This window comes from Esox lucius, chromosome 7, assembly GCF_011004845.1.
Source record: "Esox lucius isolate fEsoLuc1 chromosome 7, fEsoLuc1.pri, whole genome shotgun sequence".
In the NCBI taxonomy this organism is placed as follows: Eukaryota; Metazoa; Chordata; class Actinopteri; order Esociformes; family Esocidae; genus Esox; species Esox lucius.
In genome coordinates, this window is record NC_047575.1 from 18,413,020 (window position 1) to 18,440,980 (window position 27,961).

At 37.9% G+C, this 27,961-nt stretch overlaps 2 protein-coding genes across 6 annotated transcripts in view; one reads left to right on the top strand and one right to left on the bottom strand.

The window, feature by feature from the left end:
* arhgef9a (Cdc42 guanine nucleotide exchange factor (GEF) 9a) overlaps nucleotides 1-12,462 on the top strand; it is a 65,683-nt gene extending 53,221 nt beyond the window's left edge. For all 4 annotated transcript variants that reach the window (XM_020047837.3, XM_010902034.4, XM_010902033.4 and 1 more), the window contains 4 exons: nucleotides 1,079-1,210; nucleotides 7,779-8,022; nucleotides 8,100-8,168; nucleotides 10,602-12,462. In XM_020047837.3, the coding sequence (XP_019903396.1) occupies nucleotides 1,079-1,210; nucleotides 7,779-8,022; nucleotides 8,100-8,168; nucleotides 10,602-10,771 (615 nt within the window). In that variant the 3' untranslated portion in view covers nucleotides 10,772-12,462. The remainder of the gene's footprint in view (nucleotides 1-1,078; nucleotides 1,211-7,778; nucleotides 8,023-8,099; nucleotides 8,169-10,601) is intronic.
* Nucleotides 12,463-15,668: 3,206 nt separating this feature from the next.
* gab3 (GRB2 associated binding protein 3) lies at nucleotides 15,669-27,940 on the bottom strand. Of its 2 annotated transcripts, none has more exons than XM_010902032.4 (10): nucleotides 27,695-27,940; nucleotides 24,582-24,885; nucleotides 22,478-22,679; nucleotides 21,924-22,378; nucleotides 21,656-21,711; nucleotides 21,201-21,444; nucleotides 20,960-21,041; nucleotides 20,783-20,858; nucleotides 17,954-18,073; nucleotides 15,669-16,741 (listed from the first exon to the last, which is right to left on the bottom strand). In XM_010902032.4, the coding sequence occupies exons 1-10, from the start codon at nucleotides 27,764-27,766 to the stop codon at nucleotides 16,625-16,627; spliced, it is 1,728 nt and encodes a 575-aa protein (XP_010900334.1). In that variant the 5' UTR covers nucleotides 27,767-27,940; the 3' UTR covers nucleotides 15,669-16,624. The 2 variants fall into 2 exon arrangements, with proteins under 2 accessions (XP_010900334.1, XP_019903412.1); XM_020047853.3 differs by having other exon boundaries at nucleotides 24,582-24,899; nucleotides 27,695-27,767.
* Nucleotides 27,941-27,961: the final 21 nt, after the last annotated feature.

The window sequence follows — 27,961 nt, forward strand, 5'->3', positions numbered from 1 at the left end:
CCTCCAAACACAAAAGAAGCAATCTTATATGTGTGAAGGGGCCATGTTGAATAATTGACCACGCCCACCACAAACTCAAAGAACTCAACACACCTGAGAGGGAGGCAGACACAAAAGACAGAGAACACCACAAAGAGCACTATACAGAGCCACAGGGGGAAGGGGACGGAACAAATGTAACAGTACAGTAAACCCCCAGCTATCCGCAGTTCCACATTCGCGAACTCAAGTATCCGCTGACATTTTTCAAGAAGTCCGAAATTCTAAAAACGCGCTAATTTCAGCCATCCATGAAGTGCAAATATAAAGTTAACTGTTCATTACATAACGATTATGCAAATTAACGGTCACGCGCACGATATGTTGTTTTCCTAGATGCGATTGTGTTGAATTAATACTTATCTGCGATTTGTGTCACTTATCCGCGATTTTCCACATCCGCGAGGGTTCGCAGAACCGATCTCTCGCGGATACGGGGGATGTACTGTATCTACTTATGTCTGAAACACAGGCTTCCAGGGTTTTTTGGGGTGTCAACATGTTTAAATCAAAGTAGTCCCAAAATCAAGCATTGAGGAACACCAAAGCATACCTTTTGATTTGTGGGAGGACAGCCCATCCACAGACACAAGCTGATCTAATTCACAGACACAAGCCAATCTAATAGATGGGAGCTAAACCAAGCAGGACCATCTCTGCATAGGCCAATATAGGTTTCCAAAGTGATCAGTGGTGTTGAAAGCAACCATTTGCCACCTTCATGAGTACAGTGTCAGTACTATGAAACATAAATATTATAGAAAGGAAGTATGTCGCTGCATGACTATCTTATCGAGAGGACTTGAAGATATAATATTGATCGATAGATATAAAATGTTTCCGGATTAACCCCGATGGAATTCTGTGATCCTGCTATTTTATTTAATTATACATTTCCAACAGATATAGCACAAAAGCCAAAAACAAATTAAAATTACACGTTAACTTTATTTTAAAGAGCACATACTCTTCTTAAATGTGTCACCACCTTGTTGCTTGAAATATCAAAGACCTTACCTTCTTGTCCTTCTCTGCACAGGGGGAGGATATCCTAGACAGGAGTTCAGAACTGGTGTACACCGGAGAAATGTCATGGATCTACCAGCCATATGGGCGGAGTCAGACCAGGGTCTTCTTCCTGTTTGACCATCAAATGGTTCTGTGTAAAAAGGTAAGGTGACAATATCTAGGTCATAAAGTTTTTGAGTTTTTAAATAATTAAAATGGTGTAATACAACCCTGTTTCCAAAAACGAGATGCTGTGTAAAATGTAATGCAAATCATTTAAACCCTATATTCAATAGAAAATAGTACAAAGACAACATGTCAAATGTTGAAACTGAGACATTGAATTTTTTCTTGAAAAATACAGCTCCGGAAATACAGTGCCTTTGCGAAAGTATTCGGCCCCCTTGAACTTTTCGACCTTTTAGCACATTTCAGGCTTCAAACGTAAAGATATTAAACTGTAATTTTTTTGTGAAGAATCAACAACAGACACAATCATGAAGTGGATGAAATTTATTGGATATTTCAAACCTTTTTAACAAATAAAAAACTGAAAAATTGGGTGTGCAAAATTATTCAGCCCCCTTAAGTTAATACTTTGTAGCGCCACCTTTTGCTGTAAGTCACAGCTGTAAGTCGCTTGGGGTATGTCTCTATCAGTTTTGCACATCGAGAGACTGAAATCTTTGCCCATTCCTCCTTGCAAAACAGCTCGAGCTCAGTGAGGTTGGATGGAGAGCGTTTGTGAACAGCAGTTTTCAGTTCTTTCCACAGATTCTCGATTGGATTCAGGTCTGGACTTTGACTTGGCCATTCTAACACCTGGATGTTTATTTGTGAACCATTCCATTGTAGATTTTGCTTTATGTTTTGGATCATTGTCTTGTTGGAAGACATATCTCCGTCCCAGTCTCAGGTCTTTTGCAGACTCCATCAGGTTTTCTTCCAGAATGGTCCTGTATTTGGCTCCATCCATCTTCCTATCAATTTTAACCATCTTCCTTGTCCCAGCTGAAGAAAAGCAGGCCCAAACCATGATGCTGCCACCACCATGTTTGACAGTGGGGATGGTGTGTTCAGGGTGATGAGCTGTGTTGTTTTTACGCCAAACATAACGTTTTGCATTGTTGCCAAAAAGTTTGATTTTGGTTTTATCTGACCAGAGCACCTTCTTCCACATGTTTGGTGTGTCTCCCAGGTGGCTTGTGGCAAACTTTAAACAACACTTTTTATGAATATCTTTAAGAAATGGCTTTCTTCTTGCCACTCTTCCATAAAGGCCAGATTTGTTCAGTATAGGACTGATTGTTGTCCTATGGACAGAGTCTTCCACCTCAGCTGTAGATCTCTGCAGTTCATCCAGAGTGATCATGGGCCTCTTGGCTGCATCTCTGATCAGTCTTCTCCTTGTATGAGCTGAAAGTTTAGAGGGACGGCTGGGTCTTCGTAGATTTGCAGTGGTCTGATACTCCTTCCATTTCAATATTATCGCTTGCACAGTGCTCCTTGGGATGTTTAAGGCTTGGAAAATCTTTTTGTATCCAAATCCAGCTTAAAACTTCTCTACAACAGTATCTCTGACCTGCCTGGTGTGTTCCCTGTTCTTCATGATGCTCACTGCGCTTTAAATGGACCTCTGAGACTATCACAGAGCAGGTGCATTTATATGGAGACTTGATTACACACAGGTGGATTCTATTTATCATCATTAGTCATTTAGGTCAACATTGGATCATTCAGAGATCCTCACTGAACTTCTGGAGAGAGTTTGCTGCACTGAAAGTAAAGGGGCTGAATAATTTAGCACGCCCACATTTTCAGTTTTTTATTTGTTAAAAAGGTTTGAAATATCCAATGAATTTCGTTCCACTTCATAATTGTGTCCAACTTGTTGTTGATTCCTCACAAAAAAATTACAGTTTTATATCTTTATGTTTGAGGCCTGAAATGTGGCAAAAGGTCGAAATGTTCAAGGGGGCCGAATACTTTCGCAAGGCACTGTAATTAAGAGACCACTGCACCTTTAAAAATATATGCCCACTTTGAATTTTGTTGCCAGCAGGGGCAACAAAAGACTGGAAAAGTTGTGTAATACAAAAAAAGGGGGTATTCCATCAACACAGCTAATGCTTATTTGAAAAAGCCTGGTTTGAATCAACGGCAACTTTCACTTTAAGCTCAAGCTGTTCCATTAACATAATGTAGCCGTGTCTTGCGAACATTAACTTAAACCAGGCTTGAACAAGCTTGCGTTGTGCACATGTACGGATTACCCTATGTTGCAAAAAGACGCAAAAACTAGAGCGGTGTTCTTGTCAACAGTGGAACAAACCCTGCTGATGGGAAGAATTTAAAGGAGTCATCACCAAAAAGGTTAATACTGCTGCAGTTAACAAGGCGAGGGAGACAGCTTTGCAAAACAATTGCGACAGATTAAATTTCTGTATTATACTAGCCTACTTACTGTTTCATTTTTTATATATATATATATATATATATATAAATTAACATTCAGATCACGTAAGTGAGGCTGGGTATATTATCATCAGGCTAGATAATATCAAATTTACTATCAAAAATTACAGTCAAAATTATGTTGGAGGCTAACTTAAGAGAACAGACATAACAACCATGCATTTACTGTTAATAAGCCATGAAGCCTTTCTGATTTAGTAACCCTTGGCCTATATCTATTCTCGGTGGTTACATTTCAACAGGGGCCAACTCAAAAGCCAAAAATGTATGTGGCAACAGCTTCAATATTAGATATCAGGCAACTTCCATTGCAGATCATCTAACAGCAAATAGGGTGACCAATGATGTGGCACACTTTGCTTGGCAGAGCATTCCTTTAAAATTGCTCAGCGTGACTAAGAAGAGTTGATGCAGTGGTGTCTTTCAAAATGTAAATTCCAGTTGCAAATTATCTGAACATTGCTCACATTCCAGAATAATATTTTAAACTTTGGCTCTGACATTGTATGAGGTTTCAAATCTGGTTTTGCATAGGCTTTCTGCAGCTACGTGTTAGTGCTATGACATAGTTAGTTAGTAAAGGAAATACCAGATTGTTTTATCATTTATCTGTGCTGATAAGGTAAAGTGAAAAAAATTCTGTACAGTACAGTTACTACTTTGTGGGGAATGGACATGTCATAGTTGGTTGTTACTGGCTGGTCTTTAGATGCACTGCTTATATAGTTGAGACCTATGTTTGGCAGATTACCAACATATGTTCAAGTAACAGTTGAATAATGAATATGGGCTTAAAGGTGAGTCTCTCAGCTTTAATTTGGGGGTATTCACATCCAAATTGGGGGAAGGGTTTAGGAATTACAGCTCTTTAGGAAAAATGATGGAGAAGGCTTGGAATGGTATGCTTCATGAGCTGAAACATACCACATCATCTGTAAAACACGGTGAAGGCAGTGTGATAGTATGGCCATCCATGGCTTCTAGTGACACTGGGTCACTAGTGTTCATTGATGATTTGACAGAAGACAGAAGCAGCTGGATGAATTCTGAATGGTATAGGGATATATTGTCTGCTCAGTTTCATCCAAATTCAGCGAAGTTGATTGGACAGTGCTTCACTTTACAGATGGACAAATGACCCAAAACACACTGCAAAAGCAACTCAGGAGTTTTTTAAGGCAAAGAAGAAGAATATTTTGCAATTGCCTAGTCAATAACCTGATCTCAACTCGTTCAAGCATGCATTTCACTTGCTGAAGACAACTTAAGGCAGAAAGACCCACGAACAAACAACAACTGAAGACAGCTGCAGTAAAGGCCTGGGAAGGCATCACTAAGGAGGAAACCCAGCATTTGGTGATTTCCATGTGTTCCAGACTTCAAGTTGTCATTGCCTGCAAAGGATTCTCAACAATGTATTAAAATTAAAATTGTATTTATGATTGTATTAATTTGTCCAATTACATTTGAGCCCCTGAAATAAGGGGACTCTGTATGAAAATGGTTGCAATTCGTTAACGTTTCATACGATATTTTTGTTCAAGCTGAAAGTCTGCACTTCAGTTGCGTCTCTGTTGTTTCATTTTAAATCCATTGTGGTGGCGTACAGTGCCAAAATTATGAAAATTGTGTCAAATAAAAAAATCCAGACCTAACTACATACCATATCAGATGTAACAGTAGATGGAAAGTAGTGTATTTCAGGATGTACAAAGATATTATAATGTATTTTTTGTAAAAAAAAAAAATCTTCTTGCAGTTACATGCAGCTCTATGGGCAATTACTGTACATGTAGCTTTTTGGGCAGTTACATGCAGCTCTGTTTTGTTTCCTCAGGGACAGAACTAAACATGCACCCTGTCATAAAACTATTCTCAGCTGGGAAAACACAAATCTTGGTCACTAAATTATACAGTTATTTATTGGCAGCCGTAAAGAAAACTTCTATCCCTGAATACCAAATGGTATAGGGATCAGTCAATTCCAGACAATGGCATTTAACTGTGAACTTAACTGCTGCTAATCAACTGGGCCTGGTCTCATCCAATATGTAATTATAAAATGTTCAATGTCATACATAAGGAATATGCATTGGTTTTGGTATGTTGTTGTTTTTTCCTTTTTAGTAAATCTATTAAATTTCACAGGGGAAATCTATAAATTTCCCTGTGACCTATCGCCCATTGGGCAGTGAGGTAGGCTATTGCTGAGTAAATGAGAGAGAGAGAGAGAGAGAGGGAGGGAGCGAGAGATCTAGAGTAGTGTTTGTGAAGAGGGTGGGCTGTAGGCGCAGCAGGCAATGGAGTAAGATTGAGCGGAGAGCAGTGCTAATATGTTCTTTTATGGCTCAATGTCCAGTATGCGCATTTCATGATGCATTATTTAAAAAATTTGGCAAGTCCTCTCTTTCTTCAAAAAATAAATGGTTACATTCGGGCAACTTTTCTGGCTGTTTTTTTTTTATACAACACTCAATATTTGCCCCCTCTTGAGCAAAAGTGCTCCAAATCTTTCAGATTGCAAGGACATCTCCTGTGCACAGCCCTCTTCAGATCACCCCCCAGATGTTCAATTGGATTCAGGTCTGGGCTCTGGCTGAGCCATTCCAAAACGTTAATCTTCTTCTGGTGAAGCCATGCTTTTGTGGATTTGGATGTGTGCTTTGGGTCATTGTTGTGCTGAAAGGTGAACTTCATCTACAGCTTTCTAACGGAAGCCTGAAGGTTTTGTGCCAAAATTGCCTTGTATTTGGAACTGTTCATAATTCCCTCCACCCTGACTAAGTCCCTGGTTCCAGCTGAAGAAAATCAGCCCCAAAGCATGATGCTGCTTCACTGTGGATATGGTGTTATTTGGGTGATGTTGCACCAAACATAACTTTTGGAATTATGTTCAACCTTTGTTTCATCAGACCATAACAGATTTTCCCCATGTGCTTTTGGGAGACTTGATGTTTGTTTTTGCAAACTTCAGCCAGGCTTGGATGTTTTTCTTTGTAAGAAAAGGCTTCCGTCTTACCACCCTACCCCTTAGCCCATTCATATGAAGAATAGAGGAGATTGTTGTCACGTGTAGCACACAGCCAGTACTTGCCAGAAATTCCTGCAGTTCCTTCAATGTTGCTGTATGCCTCTTGGAAGCCTCCCTGACCAGTTTTCTTCTCGTCTTTTCATCAAATGTGGAGGAATGTCCAGTTCTTGGTAATGTCTCTGTTGTGCCATATTTTCTCCACTTGATGATGACTGTTTAAAATAAAAAAATATTTTATACCCTCCTCCTGAATGATATCTTTCAACAATGAGATCTCTTTGATGCTTTGGAAACTCTGTGCAGACCATGGTTTTTGCTCTGAGATGCCACTAAGAAAATGTCAGGAAAATCCTACTAGATCAGCTGAAATTATTCAGCTGTATTTGTGATTAATCAGAGTCACTTTAAATTATGGCAGGTGTGTAATGACTTCTGTTTAACATGAGTTTGAATCTGGTTGGTTAATTCTGAACCACAGCCACGTCCCCAGTTATAAGAGGGTGTGTACACTTATGCAACCAGGTAAGGTTTTTATTTTAAATGTTTCCCCCTCGAAGATTTCAGTTTGTTTTTCAATTGAATTGTTCACATCATAGGTCACATAAAAAGTGGAAAAGGTTCTGACATGATTTATCTTTGTCTCATTCTTTTACATCACAACCTAGCATTTTAACAGGGGTGTGTAGACTTTTTATATCCACTGTATGTCTATTTATGAGGGAATGTAAATATTTGCACCCTGATGTAACATAACTAGTTGTCTCTAGTCATCCCTGATTGTCCTGGACTTTTATCCTTGATCTCCATCCCTTCAGCACTTCCTTTCCTGAGGTGGATGACAACAGTGTCTTTACGTAAGAGAATCTGTCATGTCCAAAAAGAAGCACGGGGGAGCTGATAGGCTTACAGTGTGGTACACTAGGCTGTTGTGTCGCTCAGAGCTTACCGCTACCGCTAGCACATAGAAAAAGTGTGATTCAAGCTCAGGACTGGAATATTGGATTACCCAGCAGCATCTCTAATAGGGACTGGTCGCCTTGAATCTGGAGTAGCTGCTAACTGCAAAGTTCACAAATATCATCCTGGCTGTCGCATAGTCACCTGTGAACTGTACTTTGCTAATATACAAAGCCCTGTCACAGATTATTAAATACAATTTTGAATCTGCACTCTGGTTTATTTAACTTTTAACTTTTGCTCTTCCCTCCCTATATTTTTCCTTCAGGACTTAATACGACGAGACATTCTATACTACAAGGGGCGCATCAATATGGACAGGTACAATGTAGTTGATGCCGTGGATGGGCGGGATGATGACTTCAACGTGAGTGTAAAGAATGCATTCAAGCTGAGTAATAAGGACTCGGACGAGATTCACATCTTCCTGGCCAAGAAGCTAGAGGACAAACTTCGCTGGCTCAGAGCTTTCCATGAGGAACGCAAGATGGTGCAAGAAGATGAAAAAATAGGTGTGTATGTAAAATACATTACAGTTAGCAGTAAATTAAAAGGTTATATGAAAATAACAATAATTTATATTTTTCAGGTTTTGAGATATCAGAGTATCAGAAGCGACAAGCAGCACTGACAGTTCGAAAAATGACCAAACAGAAAGGTAAATATTATTTATAATAAATATCTGGAAGTAGAAACAAAACCCACAATGAAATAACGATGTCCCGAGAACTGATTCCAATTCAGTACAACATTTATGAAATGGGTCTGATGTCCATTTGGGTCTGATGTCCAACTGGTTAAAGCCAGTTGTTTGGTCATTTGTTGTTGTATATTGTGTTTTTCCAAAAAATGTGTGGCCTCTCTTAGAAATGAAGCAATTCGCTTTGGTAGATTGTTGTAATTTCTCTAAGTAGTGCTCCTTGTGTAAACCCGTCCATGCTTCTTGCAGAATGTCCTATGTCTACTTTTTCAACCTTGGCTGTGTGAACAAAGCTTCAGTGATGTTGATATTGGACTGTACCATGACAGTTACGAACACATTTAGAGAGCTACATTTAAAGAAATGAAAAGTTGCAAGCTACTCTACTGTATTTTTTCCGCTCTCCCTTGCAACATTTCTCCAGCTCCTTACTGTAGAAGAGATTGTACTGCACTAGGTTTTCTGTCAAAAGAGTCCATATCATATTTGTTAGATTTTTTCAGAAATTCAGTTTTACATTATCCAAATTAGGTTTTCTCAGATTTAATTTTTGGGGATTAGATTTATTTATCGATTGTTCTCTGTGAATATTATGAATATTCATAAATTTAAAAAAATCTGAGTCCGTTTCAATGATTCACTGACATTTGAATAAAACTAAACGTAGATGCAGAAAAATATTACTTGCAATCTGGCCCTTTCATGGCTACTAACAAATAATAATTTTGTCCTTTGATTAATGTAACCTGCAGCTATTGTAATTTTATACAAATAACAAATAGATAAAAATGTGGCCACTAGTATTTTGCAATCCACCTGAGACCTTAGATATTGGCAGTTGGATACGTTCTTGACAAGTACCCTACTAAAGATTTTGGCTAGGTCAAATGAGGGGGCGGGACTGACATATTGAAGTAAAAGGTTTTTTATATGCTACAAAACAACATGCTACAAAATGCATTACCTTCAAAGCCCCTCAGTTTTGCTTGTGGAGTTTCAATTTATTGAAAATGAAAAACTGGAATATCTCGTGTGTTGCCATGATACCCCAAATTGAGCTGTGTCCTTTAATCATCCTTAAGATGTCCCTAGAATTTGATTGGAGTTCAACTGGGACAAATTAAATTGATTGGACATTTAGTAAGGCACAAACTTGTCTGTATAAAGTCCTACTCTGCACAGTGCATGAAAGAGTAAAAATCACACCATAAGGTCCAAAGCACTCTCAGCAGATCTTTTGCACAGAGATGTGTTGAGGCATAGATCTGGGGAAAGTCAGGAGCACAATTGTGTCCACCATTGTGAAATTGAAGACATTTGGAAACATCAAGACTATTCCAATCTGGTTTACCATCCGGCCAAACCAAGTAACCGGACAAGTCAGTCAGGGAGGTGACCACTGGAACCCACTGGACACTAAAAGAGTTTCTCTCTGCATGAGGTTCTCTGGAGTGATAAGACCAAAATCAAACTATCCTTGGGTTAAATCTAAACATCCCTAGCTTTAGGTGTCTCATTCATCCTCTCTCCTCCCCTTAACTATTCCACAGGTTTTTGTTGTAAATGAGTCAACTTACCTGGTAAAGTAACAATAAATAATACTGCACTCTACTCTTGTACATTACTGTACTGTATAGAACTATAGGGTACTGGACATTATTTTACATGAATGTACTGTACTTTACTCAACATTACTGTGCTGTAATATATGAAATCAGAATTAGATTTAGTCATCAAGTACATTTATACACACCCAGAATTTCACTTGGTGTAATGTACATTACTGTACACATTATACATACTGTACACAACTTTATTTTACTGAACTGTAGTGTACTGTACTCTTCACCCTGTATCCTTCTGCTGGCTTGCCTCTAAAGCAGTAGCTTTGTAAGGCCTGGACTTACCAAAATGTATTTTTGGTGTGGCCCTGGGTTTTTTCATTCAATTCCAATAATAGATTATTTTTTTTCCGGGCCTGATGAGTTTGCATGACTGCACGCATGACTGCGTGAAGATGTCTTGCTCAACAAGAGCTAACTAGTGATTTTTTTTCACAGCCTGCGATTTGTTTAAATAACACAGGGTTGAATGTAATGCCGCCCCCTCCATGCAAGTCTGGCAACATCTCTTCTCTGAAGCATGTTCACGTTGTAGACCTTTCTCTATTCATTCCTTATCATGTGGCTTTTGACAATCACCCCACAATCTGTGTTTTTTACGATGCAGGCCTACATTAAATTCTTTTTTTTTTAGATAAGAGTCTGACATTCCTGACTTGGAACTTGGTCTGTAACCCAGAAAGTAAACCACTAAAATGCATTATTATTACTAGACAAATAATTAAACAATGTGGGCTACCCTCTTTAATTTCTCTCTTCCCATTTTTAGGCCATAGGTCTGTGCCCCCTGGATACCCCCCGCCTATGGACCCCATGAATCCAGGACAGTACTTGGTTGGAGACAGCATGGAACAATCAGAATTTGAGATTCCTGAACCTGAAAGGTGCAAGTCCCCCTTCTGGCAGAGCTTCAGCAGGTTAACCCCTTTTAGAAAATAGAGAAGATATATTTTGGAAAGACCACCTTATTTTTGAGAAGCACCATTCTAAATAAATGTGACTCTTTGAAGGGAAAGCTGAACACAATATTGTCAAACATTTAGCTTGTGAGCATCTCATGATGACTGTACTGTTATAATCACTTTACTTGTATGACTGCAATGCCAACTACCAACACAACTACCACAGCAAATGAACACTGTTGGAACCTGAGAAAAACCAAAATATCATCCTTTCTACTTATTTGTGAGAATATTTTTGTGACTTCTACTAATCCTTGGAGAGTGAGAAGGGGAACCACAGGTTTTAAGAGGGAACAAACTGAACATTTGTGCCCACATTTAAAAATTAGGAAGTACTAGTCATTGATTATGCCAAATCTGGTTCTGTCCTGCAGTTCACTGTGACCTAGTGGGCATTCTGTCTTATGATTTCTTTTGTATTTTCTTGTTTTTGTTAACAAGTATAATGTTGGCCAAATTCATCAGGCTTGTATGTATTTGCAAGTTAATTCTTATTTTATTTTTCACAATTTATAATGCATGACAAAGTCTAATGCAGGTATTTGTTGCAATTATATAAAATATATAATTACGGGTCAAAGGAAAAAGATCAGCATCAACAACTTAAAATTCAATGTGACTCATTTATTTACAGTACATCTTCTATTGTTGACAGTTTATGTACTGTATATATATAATTTTTTTTTTTACATGTAGTAATTGCAGTCTGAAAGGACTACCATTCGTGTTCTTCTCTAAATCGTCAGTCACACTGATTGTTACAGTAACGGGATGGCAGTTTGAGACCTAATATTATGACAGTACATTCAGGTCTCAGTACATTGCATAGTATTTTCTTTACCACCTAAAGCCAATGTACAATATTGTGTTTATAGTTGCACTTATCTAAGATGCACCTCAGATTTAATTAAGCAAAATATTCTGCTAGAATGCCCTTTAGTATTTTACAACATGAATTACACGAAGGTCTGTCATAGGCCTGTCATTACATTATTTGTTGATAGTTCCTTAAATTACAGGGGTTAAACCCATATTTATTGGCTTTATTTTTTATCTGATATTCTTTCTTGATAGTGATAGCTTTATTGGTTAGGATCAGAAAATAATAAAATTTTAGTTAAGGAAGCCAAACTTCCTTTTTTTGGTTTTCATAGTGCCAGCACAATTTTGTGACATGACTGGTTAATGCCTGTCCTTACAGGTAAAAGCCTTTACTTTTGACCTCTGCTACCTGGCTCAGATGAAGCAGGAGATGGGGAACATTTCAGGAGGATTTCAGTGTTTTGAAAACATGCAAAAGAAATGCTGGTGGTCTAGCTTGTTCTCTATATTTGTATTCAAATGGTATTTTTTTTTAAAGGATATTTCTATGCCTAAAAAGTAAGATTTCATGCATTGCACTAACGACAGTATAAAAGTGCAATATGAAATTGTGCACTAATAAGGAAAAAATACTTTTGAGTATTAAGGCATTTTATCTTGATTAACTGATACATATATATATGAAACATTCATTATTTTATAATAAAGTGCATTATAATGAAAGAAAAACGCTTAAAATCTGCTTTCATAAGTTGTTTTTATTTCTATTTTAATTTATCATTATGGAGGATTTGTCATCAAGATCTGTTACTATGATGTGGAATAAATCAAAATGTGTCAACATGATTGCTTTCTTCTTAACTTGTGTTGTATCCTGTTGTCACTTAACAGATCTGCATTAACATAAATTAATGCAATGGATAAACATCAAGATTATCTTAATTAATTTATCTGAATGTCAGGTGTTTATATTAAAATGTTCCTTAAACAATCACCATCTCTCCTTATCTTTCCCTTGTAATGTACCAAAACAGTTTAATGAAGCACACCAACCTGTAATATAAATAATGTATTAGCTCTATTATTAAACCATGACCATTAATCTGTAAATAAATTGATGTGTTGTCTTCTGCAAGTATGTATGTGGAAAGACTATATGTAAGGGATAAAGACCAACATTCTGTACATTTTCTTGGAAATAATGGACGACACAATGGGATGAGGCGTAGCCGATGTCTGTAGCAACCAAAACATGAGAAAGCATAATCACTAATAAAAATGTAATTTCTACTTGTAAATGGTTGCTTATGTTGTTGTTTGTGCATTTTAAGCCTATAAAGCAAACACATGTTCCACATGTGAAATGTAGGGAAAGGACTGATGAGAAGGACATTACATGCCTGCATACGAAGATAGCATAGTGTTGCATTTTCAGAAAGATCAATAAGTTCTTGATTACTTAAAACATATAACTGGTCACATTTATTATCTGTGTTGCCTTGACCGTGGTTGGCTTTTTTTGTAGAACAACTGTAAGAAAGTGTGTTGTCAATTGTTATTTTCCAAAATGAATGAAAATACGCCATCTAAGTTAACCAGTGTCTTGCAGAAGTATTCAGACCCCATACTAATTCAAAAATGTTACTGAATTGCAAATGATACATTTACATTTCTTTCTGTTTTATTTTTGATAATGAACACCAAGACTCAAAATCCACTATTGTAAAGTGACCACTATTATGTTGTGAAATATTTTCTTTTTAAAAGAAAGTAATGTGTTGCAAAAATGACCTTAACATTGGCTTCACCTGAACCAAGCTGCTGTCACATTTCCTAAAAAAAGAGCTGTGAATTGGTCAGACTGTGAATCTGAAAGAGAAGTAAGACAGAAGTTTGATTAAAAAGTTATAAAAATACATAGATTAGGGAAAGTGTACAAAATATTATCCAAGTGTTTGGATATCCCAGTGACAAATGGTCAAGAAATGGAAGCTGCTTCACAACTTGGTGGCCAAACAAGAGGGACACTTGTGAGTGAAGTGACAAAGGTGTGATCAATCACTATGAATGATCTACGAAGTTCAGTGGCTGCATGTTGAGTATTGGTGCATCTGTCAACCATATAAAAAACTCTGAATAACACTGGCCTGTATGGGAGACTCAAAAACTAACATCTGAAGGCACGTCTGGACCCAGCCGCGTGGTGGGAAAAGGTTTTGTAGTAAGATGAGACTAGATAGAGTTTTGTCAAATACTCAAACTGTTGTTATTTATGGTAGAAATATATATACACTCACCTAAAGGAGTATTAGGAACACCTGTTCAATTTCTCCTTAATGCAATTATCTAATGAACCAATCACATGGCAGTTGCTTCAATGCATTTAGGGGTGTGGTCCTGGTCAAGACAAACTCCAAACTGAATGTCAGTGGTGGTGTAATGGTGTGGGGGATGTTTTCTTGGCACACTTTAGGCCCCTTAGTGCCAATTGGGCATCGTTTAAATGCCACGGCCTACCTGAGCATTGTTTCTGACCATGTCCATCCCTTTATGACCACCATGTACCCATCCTCTGATGGCTACTTCCAGCAGGATAATGCACCATGTCACAAAGCTCAAATCATTTCAAATTGGTTTCTTGAACATGACAATGAGTTCACTGTACTGAAATGGCCCCCACAGTCACCAGATCTCAACCCAAAAGAGCATCTTTGGGATGTGGTGGAACGGGAGCTTCGTGCCCTGGATGTACATCCCACAAATCTCCATCAACTGCAAGATGCTATCTTATCAATATGGGCCAACATTTCTAAAGAATGCTTTCAGCACCTTGTTGAATCAATGCCACGTAGAATTAAGGCAGTTCTGAAGGTGAAAGGGGGTCAAACATAGTATTAGTATGGTGTTCCTAATAATCCTTTAGGTGAGTGTATATACAGTGAGGAGAACAAGTATTTGATACACTGCCGATTTTGCAGGTTTTCCCTCTTACAAAGCATGTAGAAGTCTGTAATTTTTTATCATAGGTACTTCAACTGTGAGTGACGGAATCTAAAATAAAAATCCAGAACATCACATTGTATGATTTTTAAGTAATTAATTTACATTTAATTGCATGACATAAGTATTTGATCACCTATCAACCAGTAAGAATTCCGTCTCTCACAGACCTGTTAGTTTTTCTTTAAGAAGCCCTCTTGTTCTCCCCTCATTACCTGTATTAACTGCACCTGTTTGAACTTGTTACCTGTATAAAAGACACCTGTCCACACACTCAATCAAACAGACTCCAACCTCTCCACAATGGCCAAGACCAGAGAGCTGTGTAAGGACATCAGGGATAAAATTGTAGACCTGCACAAGGCTGGGATGGGCTACAGGACAATAGGTAAGCAACTTGGTGAGAAGGCATCAACTGTTGGCGCAATTGTTAGTAAATTGTTGATGCCTTCCTACTAACTTAGGTTCTGCATATTTCAATGTTTGTAATACCGCCAAGGTTATCTTTTAACTTTTTGAATTGAGCCCAATACAACTGCAAAAACACTTATTTGTTATGCAATGCATATTTTGTCTCTTATCACCTTAATTGTAACTTCATGTGTACTCTAGAATCTGTACATATATACCTATAAAACAAATGACTGAATTGTGTCTGCATCAACCAAAAAACTAAAACGTTATATAACACCTGAATCTAAATTTTCTTGATGTATTTCCTGTACAATATGTTTGCTTTAGTTGTTCTCTGATGCAAACTGTTGCATAGGCTGGATAAACTGTTCTGCAAACATTAAATATTTATCGATTTTGAAATGTAGTAGTTTTGTGTTCTTTTACGTCATGATTAAGTCTCCCATGTATCTGTCCCAAAGACATCAAACTGTCCCATATGGGAGAAATCAAATTATTGTTTGAAACATCAATTTCAGGGTATAGTACAGTATAATTTTAATATGGGCTCTAGCTGGCTAGTAAGGGAAGTGCTAAGACATGGTTGCCTTCTAGTTGTAATGGTCTACTATAGCTTGGGATGTCTAAATAGAAAGAAATGTAAGAAAGTGTTTTATTAAAGCATGAAACATTCTTGGATGTGCATCTTTGCATATATTACATACATGGACAAATGAAAGCATACATCAAAACAACACTCACAACCTGAAGATTGTACCGCCTGTGATGAAATAATGTGTTTAACTTAATCTTAAGAAACATTTAAAACGGTAAGAATTTTCCAACATTTGCTAACCCTGTTCTCCACCAAATGTAGTTTGGTTACACTGAGTGATTTGTGCTTTCTGCTGTAGAATGTACAATTGAGATGTATACTGGTTTGTTATGGGTACCTTCTGTTACACATTAATAACAGAATACTGTTACAAAAGATCAGTTCTGAGATTCATCCTGTTACAATTGGTTCTCTGAATGATGCCAATTCAAGTCATCCGAACTTCATATAATGATAATACATTTAAGGTGCTGGACAAATGCAGTGCTGTATACAATATTTTGTCTTTAGGACTCAAGCTCAACATATGTACATCTGTATTTAGACAAATGTTAATTTAGTTTATTCACACTTAAAAACTAAAGACTTGTTCTTCTTAATACATAATTCCTCTGTATTGGAAATCCATACAATATTTTTTCACCAACATAATGAGCTACAAGCAATGTTATGTCCTCTGTCTTTTTCATCTAGTAACATTTAATTTACAAACAATTGTGACAGTAAGAGGATGTTCACAGTGTAACATTTGATGTGGTATTTTTACATTTCAATACCTCAAACTACAAAACAGTGATTACACTTTCTACTTGCTTCTTTCATAGATATTTATATATGATACATTTCAAAATGCTTTTATTTGGGCTTGAAAGGAACTTTGAATTGAGTTACCATCTCATGACAGACCAGATTTTTAAAGACATTTTTATATATACTTGCTCCACTTTTTGTGATGTGAAAAGTATTGATGATTTCCATAATAAAACATATCTTTCTGACTTAAACTTTAGACTGCCGGACATCTTTCCACTCCATCTTAGTGTTCTGCAGGGCCTGAGTCTTCTTCTCATCCACTTGCACATAGTCCACCCTGTGTTCATCAGCAAGGAAGGGCTTCTGGAAGATATGACAGCAGATAGGGTGTACAGTACATTCATAACTTCATTGAATCAAAACCTGTATGCAGAATAGAACCACCTGTCTTACAAATATTACACTTCTTTCCATTCCATAAAATACTCATATGTCTTTTCTATCCATTAGTATTCCTTTCAATGCATTTTATTGTCTCAGAATGCAGCTGCCTGTTTCATTACCATGGAGATGGTCACAGCTAGACCCTGCAAGTGCTATTTAATCGTTAACATACATAACATAACATAACATTCCCAAATATACTATTGTGTTTGCTTCTGGGCTATTACATCCAGTTGGAATAACCCAAAAAATGCATGCTACATGCGATATACACTACCGTTCAAATGTTTGGGGCTACTTAGAAATGTCCTTGTTTTTTGAAGAAAAGTGGGTCCACCCACTCATCTTTCTATTCTGGTTAGAGCTCTATTCCGTGAAGGGAGTACTACACATTGCTGTATGAGATCTTCAGTTTCTTGGCAATTTCTGGCATGGAATTGCCTTAATTTCTCAGATCAAGAATAGACGTTTCAGAAGAAAGTTCATTTTTTTCTGGCCATTCTGAGCATATTATCAAACCGAATAGCCAATTACAACATAATGGTTTTAATGAACAAGAAATGTGCTTTTCTTTCAAAACAAAGACATTTCTAAGTGACTGCAAACCTTTGAACGATATATTTTGGTTCAAATACTGTTGAAATCAGTCCGTACCCTGGTTACCAATCATTTGAAATGATTTCGTACATTTGAGTCAAATCAGAAGTAGCACTTCAACAAAATGTCACATACAGAATGTGTATATGGAGTTGCACAAAGACTTGTTGCCTAGATATAAACATGTTCTATTGGAGAGAGTGAACATGATAGTGAACGATAAGAGTTATGCAACAATGATTGCCAAATTCTTCAAATAAATTGGGTCTAGTAGCAATAATGGACTGTATGTATGACATCATCTGTCTACTATTAGGTGTATCAGTAAAGCATGCAGAGACCAAGTCATGGTACTGTTGAAAGGATTGTAAAAAGCCCCCAAATACTAGAATGGATGTTGACTGTACATTTAAGATCTTTAATAGTTGTCATGTTAATTCCAAAGCTTGTTAATGGTTTTCAAGGATTCCGTGTCTTTCTTTGGAGATCCACCTATTTCCACCCTTAGGCCTCTGTCTGTTCAATCTAGCTTACCTTTTGCACAGGAGAGGGGGATGCCGAATTGAAATCCAGTGAAAGGTAGTCAAGGTTTGATCGTCTAAGCCATGGCTGGTTGGCTACATCATTTGCAGCAAATAACAGGTGCCTTGATTCCTGAAATTGAAGCTCAATTAAAATGTTGTCTTTTAATATTACACTCAGTGACCAGTTTATTGGGGTACATGCTTGTTACAGCAATTAACCAAACAGCAAATAACTGCAGCTCAATATAAAACATCCAGACATGGTCAAGTAGTTTAGTTATTGTTCAACCAAACATTAGAATGGGGAAGACATGTGATCTAATCAACTTTGACTTTGGCATGATTGTTTGTGCCAGATGTGGTGGATCCAGCAGAGGTTCTGTAGGTGAAAAGGTCTGGATAATGAGAGAGGTCAAAGGAGAATAGCCAGACTTATTCAAGCTAACACAAATGCTACAAATACTCAAATAACCACTCTTTACAACAGTGGTACTGTATGCAGAAGGACATTTCTGAACACACAACCTGTTAAACCATGAAATGGATGGGCTACAGCGGCAGAAGACCATGTGTTCCAATCCTGTCCATCAAGAACAGGAGAATGAGGGTACACTGGGCAAATGGTCACCAAAACTGGATTACTGAATATTGGAAAAATGTCACCCAATTTGATGAATTTCAATTTCTTCTTCAACAGTAATTGGCAGACAATGCAAGAATCCATGGATACATCCTTTCGCAAGTTACTGGCTGGCGGAGTAATGACATGTGCACCCCTTATGGCCACAGTCTACCCATTTTCCTATGGATACATCCAATAGGATGTGACAAATATTATGCCAATGACCAGTACAATCCCCAGATCACATGTGTGGTGGGATGGGAGGAATGTGGTGGAATGGGAGGTTTGCAGAATTAATGTGTTAAAAATAAATCTGCAGAGAGTTGGCTCTATTTGGTTATCATAGTCTCTTTGGAACAGATGGTTGGTTGCTGAGGGCCATAGCATGGGGAAGGAAACTGTTCTGGTGGCAGGATCTTTTGGCCATTATTGGCCTGTACTGCCCTCCTGCCCACCGTTTTGGATCAGTGAACAGGATTGGAGGGCTTAGCAGTGAGCTTCTGATTATGTTTTTTATAGATTGTACAATACTACCACACTACAGTATCAAGGACTGAGGTAGTAAACTGTGTTAAGTTCCAGGTTATTTTGACCTCTCCACGGTACATGGATGGATCTACGTCAGCAATGAGACTGCCAAAAGTCGTGTCATCTGCAAACTTAGGCAGCTTGATGGATGCATTTTCCGAGATACAGTTGTTGAGAGTGAGTAGAGAAGGGTTGATTGCATCCTTGCAGCGCTACAGTGTATAGGGCTAAATATTGTCTGAAATGTGCATATCCAGGTTGTGTCCTGTTGTTCAAAAAGTCAGTGATCCACTTATGGATCGAGTCAGACACATTCAGCTTGGAAAGTTTGTATTGTAGAAATTCTATGAAAGTGGTGTTGAACGCAAATCCACAGTTTCCTTGTATACAGTCCTTGCATACATTTTTAGTAACTGGTAGAACTTATTTTCTCTGCAGTTACCTCAAGCAAATGCATTTTTCAGTTGCTGATCAAACCTGTGCAGAAGCCCTATTTTTGGTGCTGTATCTTTTACTTTATCTTATTATTTCGAGTATTTCATCATAACGAGATAACATTGAAATAACAAGGTAGTATCGCAAAATAACAAGATAAAAGGTTTTATATTTTCTGAGTTTCAGTTATAACGAGATAAGAGATGCAGCAGCAAAAAAGTTTGTATTTCAAGATAAATAAATTCTCAGATTCACTGATATGCAAAGCATTTCATGCTTCTGTCTTCATTTTCAGAAAGTGGATGGTTGTATTCCTTAAATTTTTTATTATCTGATCTGTTGATGTAGGCTGTATTTTGAAACCAAAAAATACAAATTCAAGCATTAGTTTTGAACAAGGAAAGTATCAGCTATAGAACATCATTGAGAGTTATCTGCTATAGAGAACAAATTCAGGATTTGCTGTAAATGCTAGATCCTAGATGTTACTGCCAACACTTGATAAAAATGAAAGGAATACAACCATCTACTTTCTGAAAAAAAAGTCAGATGCATGAGATGCTTTGCATATCAATGAATCCGAAAATGTTTGCTGCAGCATCTCTAAGTTAATCTTGTTATTTCAACTTAAACATGCAGCCCCAAAAAAACACTTCCGGTTCAGGGCTTCCATAAACCTGCATAACATAAACCTGCATAACATAAACCTGCATAACATAAACCTGCATAACACAAACCTGCATAACACAAACCTGCATAACACAAACCTGCATCTGTTTTTTATTTGTTTTTCTGTTTAGGATCATTGTCATGCTGCATGACCCAACTTTTTTAAGCTTCAGGTGATGGACTGTTTCCCTGATATTCTCCTATAGAACTTTCTGATACACATTCAAATGTATTGTTACCCCAATACTTGCAAGCAGTTCAGGCCCTGAGGCAGATCTAGTTCTAGCTTTATGTGCCTCTTCTCCTGAGATCTTCTGAAATTATATTATTGAAATTATGATATCATATAGGTTCCAGCCAATTCAATTTATGTTTGACAGGTAGGTATAAAGGCAACATGCTAAAGCAGACATTTTTTTAAATCTATTGTTAAGATGAAGATCTGATATTTTTGGGAGCCATTTCCGCAGCTATGCAGGTAATTCAAAAGGTTTAACAAATGTTTTCTCACAGCTGTATGAAATGACTCTTACTTTTTTGTAAACAAATAACTGTTTATGATGTAAATATAGAAGGCAACTTTACTGCTGGAATGATGTTGGCTTCTTGTTCTTCTTTAATTCCAAGACTTCGTTGTCTTCTCTCCAGGACTAGTACATTTCTACGAAAACAAACATGCATTTATTTATTTAGTTTTTCCTCTTTATTCCTTCATTATTATTCATTGATTGGACAGAGAGTTCCAGTATATTTCTGTCTCACCCTGGGTCTGTCATGGTTCTGATCAGAGTTGGACATTCTCTTATAGTAGACAGGTCCCTCAGGTCAAGTGGTGGAGGCCGTGCTGTGAACCACAGAAACAACATGGTGAGTTGAGTCAAATAACTATTGAAGCATTCTTTACAGCTTCCTTTACGGATTATCCGACCCACTGCTGGAGCACAGATGAAATACAGTACCACTTAAAAGTTTGGAAACACGTTTTACCAGTATTGTACATTACCTCTCCTTCGTGGTTTGAGATTCCTGTCAACTGGAGGTGGTTCTAAATCTCCATGTAGACCTGCAGTGGTAAGAAGGGAGGGAGCAAGAGGGGCATCTGTTATGCCATTAGCCTTGAGGAAGCTGATTGGAGTGGGGCTCATAGGGATGTAGCCGTCCGATAAATCTTCATCAGCACAAACAGTTGGAGAAGCCATGGGCACGTATGAGTCTTCCTGGTAGTTTGGAGTAGCAATAAAATATGGCTGCAAAAATACAACAACACCAGGAAAATTTAGAGTGGCCTGTAATTACATAATAAGTTACAATTACATCATATAGCATTTTTTTTATATTAAAGAACGATCACATTCTCTCCACATTGTTACCTGTCTAAAAATAGTATGCGCAAAACATATTGTACTATTAATAATGCCTATCAGATCCCATCAGTTGTGTAAGCAGATGTGTTCTCACCAAATTAAGACTGAGCCTTTTGTTTCTGCTCCTCAGCGCACTTCCCTCAATGTCTCCTAGTTAAGACAGAAATATCACTGATGAGGACTGTTATGTTATGTAATGGAACAAATTACACCAGGCATACTCTGTGGTTGCAATCATGGTTGGTCAGTTAGAAAGATTTGCTTACTGTACTGTATTTTACATATATTTTATTGATGTGCATATGGAATACAGAACCCGGTATGAAGGGCCTGGACTGTAATAATCTGCTATTGTACTATACCTTTTCTAGATTGGTCTGGCAGGCCTGACAAAGAGATCCTCCGAGGGATGAGTGAAGGTTGGCCTGTAATCCACTTCCCAACACCCAAAGGCCCATGAAAGCCCTCATTACTGAGATACTCTGAAAGGTGAGTAGGCTTAGGGGGCAGAGGAGGTGGAGTTATTCCATCAGAAGTTGCCTCCAATACAGTAGAAGAATATGGCTTGTCAAACTGGAAGACGTTGGGTGTATGGTGGAGAGTTCGAGGAGGGGAGGAAGATGAAGCAGGGGCACAAGGGGCACTGAACGGGGGGTCAAGGGTCCTTATGTGGGGAAAGGGGCATGGAGATAATCCAATGTCAGGAAAAGGAGATAGAGAAGGGTCCGTGCCAAGAGGTGAAGAGAAGACATCTTCTGTAGTAGCGTCCGATGAAGTCTGTTCAAGAGATCTCTCAGAGTTTGAAAAGCTGTCACATCTATAAAAGAAAGAAAAGGGTAAGTGCGTATTGTTCATCGTCATTAAAGCAATGTGTGGTGTGGATATGGCGTCAATTTGAGAGGTGTAGACTACATACCTAGAGATGCTAAATCTTCCTGTTTCACACTGTGAAAGGAAGAGGTAATCCAGTGGACGGTGAGATTCTATCTGGCTGGAAATCTCCACTCTGCTGTTAGCAATAGCCACGAAGTCATGGTTAGAAATGAATGACATATTTTGGGAGAGAGCGGGTGACGGCTGCTGGGAGGTTGGGGTTTGTGAGAAACCTTCCTCTGATTCTAAGAGACAGACAGATGAGGAGAAGTTGATGGAGGGAGAGAATGAGAAAATAAATTCATAGTTTCTAAATTAGTTCTGTGCTGCCTCAGGATAATGTTGCAGACATTTGGTTAGTCAGATGGAAATCTCTGAGATGTAGTTGTCTGTGTTCTCCAGTAGATGGCAGCGGAACAATTTAATGTCCTTTACCATGTAGCTGTTGAGACTGAGCAACCTCCCTGCTAACCAAAAGTCATGTGACACGTGTAAGATAAACATTATCTCACCAGCAACAAAAACATAAGAACGAAAATAAATATGAAAAATGTAAAAGTATTCTCTTTTCAAAACCACGTTCTGTATGTGGTTCTGCACATGCATGCATACTTTAGTTGTGTGTTTTAGTACTCTGAGAATATTTGAGGAAAGTCACACTCCAACTACAGGAACAAATGTATAACTACTAATTTTTTGTTAACCTGGTTTAGCAGTGAGAGCATGCTGACAGGAGTGTGAGAGCTATATGATTAAGATCTGAGGGGAAACATCCATGTTCTTATCAGTCAGAAGTTGCTTAATCATAATATAAATTAATTACTGGCAATTAGTTGTGCTGGGCTTTCTGTAACTGAGGTAATTGGAGTAGGGTAGCTTGGGGTAAAATATAACAAAATAATAATAGAAGAATGTGCTGAAATTTTACAAAAGTTCAAGATATAGCCTAATATAAGAAGTTTTTTGTTTAATAGTTAATTTACTGAGCATATTTTAACATCTAATATAATATGCCTACCAATTGGCAATGATATTGAATGAATTGCTCAGTATTATAGATTCAATGTTTTAACTTAATACTTTCCCACGGTTCATCAAAAGTTATTTAGAACTGTAATAAATGTTATACATACTTTTTTGCCTTGGGATATTGGAATAACCATCTTATGAAAATACAGATTTCCCATTAAGGGTGGCGTTTTCCCCCAAGTAATAAAGAGTTTCTGCAAGGTACAGAATATATGCTGAGAAGATATAATATATGCTGTAAACTACTGTGTATTTTATTTCTTAAGACTACACCAACAATTCCTAAATATTACATGCATAAAGTATACTTATGGCAAAACCTTATCTTGATAATGTTTCAGTCCATGAAACTTCAAACAGTTTTTACAAAACAAAACTTTTACAAAACTTTGAATTAATTAATAATTGTGTCAGTATCTATTGTATTTTTTTAGGTTAATCTGTATATGCGTGTGTGTGTGTGGTGTGTGTGTGTGTGTATGTGTGTGTGTGTGTGTGTGAGTGCAGGCATGCATACATGCATGTGTGCACACTCACAAGCGTGTGTCTGCACATCTGTATGTCCGACTGTGTACTGAATAATCAAGTTTAGGAGTTATCTTTTCTAGTAATGTCTAAGCCAGGATTTTGTCACAATCTCTTCTCTTTGTCTGGTGATGTAGTCTGCGCTATCTGCTCCTCACAGACAACAATGTTTAACTAAATGGTCCAACTGTCAGCTCTTATGCATAGCTCTCCACTAGTATGGAGTTAATAAGAAATGAAGTCAAGAGAACCTGGTGTCAAAGTGTTCAAGCATCACCCTGGTTGAACTTGTGTAGAGTTCTAATGAATTTGGGTCTGTGTTTCAAATAGAAAAATACCTAGTCAAAGAATACAGTCCTGCTCTTATTCTTTGTAAAAAAAATTAAAAGTTATGTGAGGGTTAAATAAAACTTTCACATAGAGCTCCGGAAAAAATTAAGAGACCACTGCACTTTTTTCTTTCCTTTCCAAAAAAGTTGAAAAGGAAAGTTTTGAGTGAGGTACCGAAGGGATCCATTTGCAGTGGTCTCTTAATTTTAACCCCTTAAAGGAAATACAGAACGGTGAACGGTGTCACTGTGCATGTTCCTTACCTGTCCCATCATCCAAAGGTCCAAAGTGACAGATCTCCCTGATCTGACTGACCCAACTGTTCATCTCTTCCTCAGTCTTGGCCACCAGGTAGAAAATTCGAGACAATGTCTTAATAATGAAGAGGGGTTGGTTCTCAAACTCCCTTTTAACCAGGCGCTGCTCCATCTGCATGTGAACCTCACACTCTTTCAGGTCAATGATGCGGATGGGCTTCTTCGAGGTCTTGTTTCGATAGTACTCCAACACATCTGGGTTCCCACTCATACGTCCTCTTCGAAGAACAAACCACCGTCTCCTCCATGTCTAGGGGAAGGGAACTACACATATTAAAATAAAGTAGGGTTGCATGTACCAATACAGTAGATAAATTCATTAAATAGAATTAGTCTGCATGCATAGTTGGTAAGTTACCTTAAATATCTGGTTACTTTTTAGGTTATATTAGGTTCTCTATCGATGTGTATTTAATATTTTATCATATAACCACCAGTGAACAATGCGAACATGGTTTATAATATGTTTATAAACTATTTTTATGTCTCTTGACAGTAACGGAAGATTTTTTTTTGACAAAGCATTTCCTTTATCCCAGACTCCACGCATTCTAACTGTTGTCAATCAGCTTATGTCACACATATTTCATTGTGGGACATGCATGTGTACTTATGGAAAATGTAATACGGCTCTTCAAACTCAGTTCCACAAATGCAATTTACCTCAAACATAGACCACACCCTTTTTCTTGCTTTTGGTATGGTTGTTGTGAGGAACTGACAACAACGTTTCCCAGAAGTGCTGAGAAGAGGAAGTTCATTCTATGTAGAAAAGAATGTCTGACACAAACAAAAAGCTATTTGTACTGCACCCAGGGTTGGTCACTAATGTATTGGTGAAGATTAAGAATGGAACCTCTTTTACTGCAGAGGTTTTCCACGTCAGTATGGATACTCATTGCTATAGATGTGGTCTTGTTTTCATGTGTTGCCATAGGAATTGCTTAGTTGTCTCTCTTCATTTTGATACGGAAGGAGTAAGCCTAACTGAATGTATTGTTAACATTTTGGTCATGATCACAATGACAACCTGATGATCACTCACATGGGTTAAGAGTCATTATGACCATCTAGAGACTAACAGTCAAATATTTACGACAGGGACCATACTATATCTGTTTTTCAAACTTCACCCATGAATCATTTTGATATTTCCAATTCCACCATTTTTGGATTTGTATGTTTTTATACCAATGCCTCAAATTCATTATTCAGGTGATTCATGCACTATTGAACTTGTCTGAATTATATTGACAGGGATCGCCAATGAATTGGTAGTTAAGGACATTTGGTCAAACAACATGGCATCAAAAATAACATTTGGTTTTACTTCTTGTGGAGCCAGCACTATTTGCCTTAGTGGCAACAAACTTGTTGTGATGATCTTTTCAGAGAGTAAGAAACATGCTCAGATCATTTGTTAGCTTGGTTTGTAATAAACATTCTGGCTTGTTGTGATCAGACTCAATATTCAAATCAACCATAAACAAGGGACGACTCATACATCCTAATTTGCATCACACAGTGCAGCTACTGTAAGAGGACAGAGACATGGTGTAGGGCTGGGCATAATTTTACATTATCTGAAATTCAAAGCACATTTAAAATGTATAGTGTGAGAATAAGTAACAGCACCAATTGGAAATACACTCACACTAGATCTTTCTTTAAAACACTTGTTGTGGGTGTTAATAGCTTTACTGAACTCTGCTGGAAAATAAACTCTCTACTCTATTAAAGTGTTTTTTAATTTGGAAAATGTTTACAAATTATATGATTTGTAGATGTTACACTATTATGTTATTTAGGTGAAAATTCGAGAATTTAACCTGACATATCCTTTAATTTGTTTAGCCTTACTAATGAATTGTATTTATTCCATTTTCAGCACAGGTCTCTAGTAATATTAGTAGTGAAGTAGTTGTTAATTTACAATGTCAGTAAATTACACTTTCTTGTTATCAGAGTCTGATCATCAATGTTTCTAAGAGCTAGTTGATCTGGGCCTTCAATTTCTATGTGCAGAGAGTGATGAGCCCAACGCATGCCCACACACTTTGGTATTGTGTATGGCTAGTCTGGTCTTTGCAACGGAAAACCATGTCCTTCCTGTTTGTCTGTGTCCTGACTCCTCCACAAAGCCCTTGAACTGTTTTATACCAACTGACTCTCCCTTCAGTGAATTACCACTGCCCCCATTCTCTGAGCTAGTTTTCAGAAAAGTCTTCCTCTCTCCTCCATAGAGGAAGTGCAAACAGCCATCATAAAGCCTGGTCATTTCTGCCTGACGGGTCATTTTGTAGAGCTTGGCATTGGCAGTACTTCCCATGTTTTGCAATACACACCCAGATTTCACAGAATGAGAGGCCAACAGTCTCAACACACATCCCAGAATGGGTGGCCTCCCCCTTTCCTCCCTACACAACAACACTCTCACATGACCCCTACAGAAACACTGCAGATTGCCATGCGAGGCACTTGACCCAGTTCATGTCTTCCCAAACATGCTGATACAGACATGTTAGCATTTAGTATACTTGATTTACTATTCACATTATGAGAAAAATATGAACATAGATTATGAACGCACCAAATTCTAAACAATTAAAAATGTGTAGCATGATGTTGATAAGCAGTTCTGTTCAGTTAAAACAAGTTATCATTTACTGATGGACATCAACATTTTGTATTCACAGTGCATTAATAATGCAAATGAGCACAACCAGCAGTTATAACCGCGTGCGCTACACAACAGTATTTAATGGCCACCACATGAAAATGAGGAGGATGACACAGGTTGTATGAAAACACTTCATAGAAGCTACATATTGTACATGATGTTGATTGTAAATGCACCTGAATGCTTCATTTCAGAAAAGAAAACAACAGTATCTTTTGCAGTTCGGATCAGTGGGGATTGATGACTGAGACCCCCCCCCCACCCCGACACACATAAACACACTTGCTCTGCAGCAGGAACTGATGCTACTACTGCTTTGGTAAAACGCATCACAATAGCACAGAATCCAACCGCCTTCCCAGCATGTTCCCCTACTCACGTATCTCTTCAGCTTCTTTTCAGGGGGAGATTTGATGAGCCAGCCGGTGCAGACTACATCCCCTGCACTCATCTTGACTGCAGAGGGATTTCAGCGTGTTTTCTAGATATAATTGTCTTCACGCACTGCTGGCTGCTGCTGTGAAACTGAGAGCAGCACCAGGCGGGTCCTCTGTTCTTGTATACAGCCTAGAGCGGTACCAAAAGGAGGAAGTCAAGCCATTGATCACACTGACAGACAAGAGGAGAGGGAGAGAGCGAGGGAAGG

Coding starts and splice junctions, on each gene's coding strand:
- gab3 (XM_010902032.4), bottom strand. CDS start 27,766: ATGAGTGCAGGGGATGTAGTCTGCACCGGCTGGCTCATCAAATCTCCC. Junction 21,445..21,655: donor AAAGGCTCAGTCTTAATTTG/GTGAGAACACAT, acceptor GTATTTTTGCAG/CCATATTTTATTGCTACTCC. Junction 18,074..20,782: donor AAGCCAACATCATTCCAGCA/GTAAAGTTGCCT, acceptor CTTCAATTTCAG/GAATCAAGGCACCTGTTATT.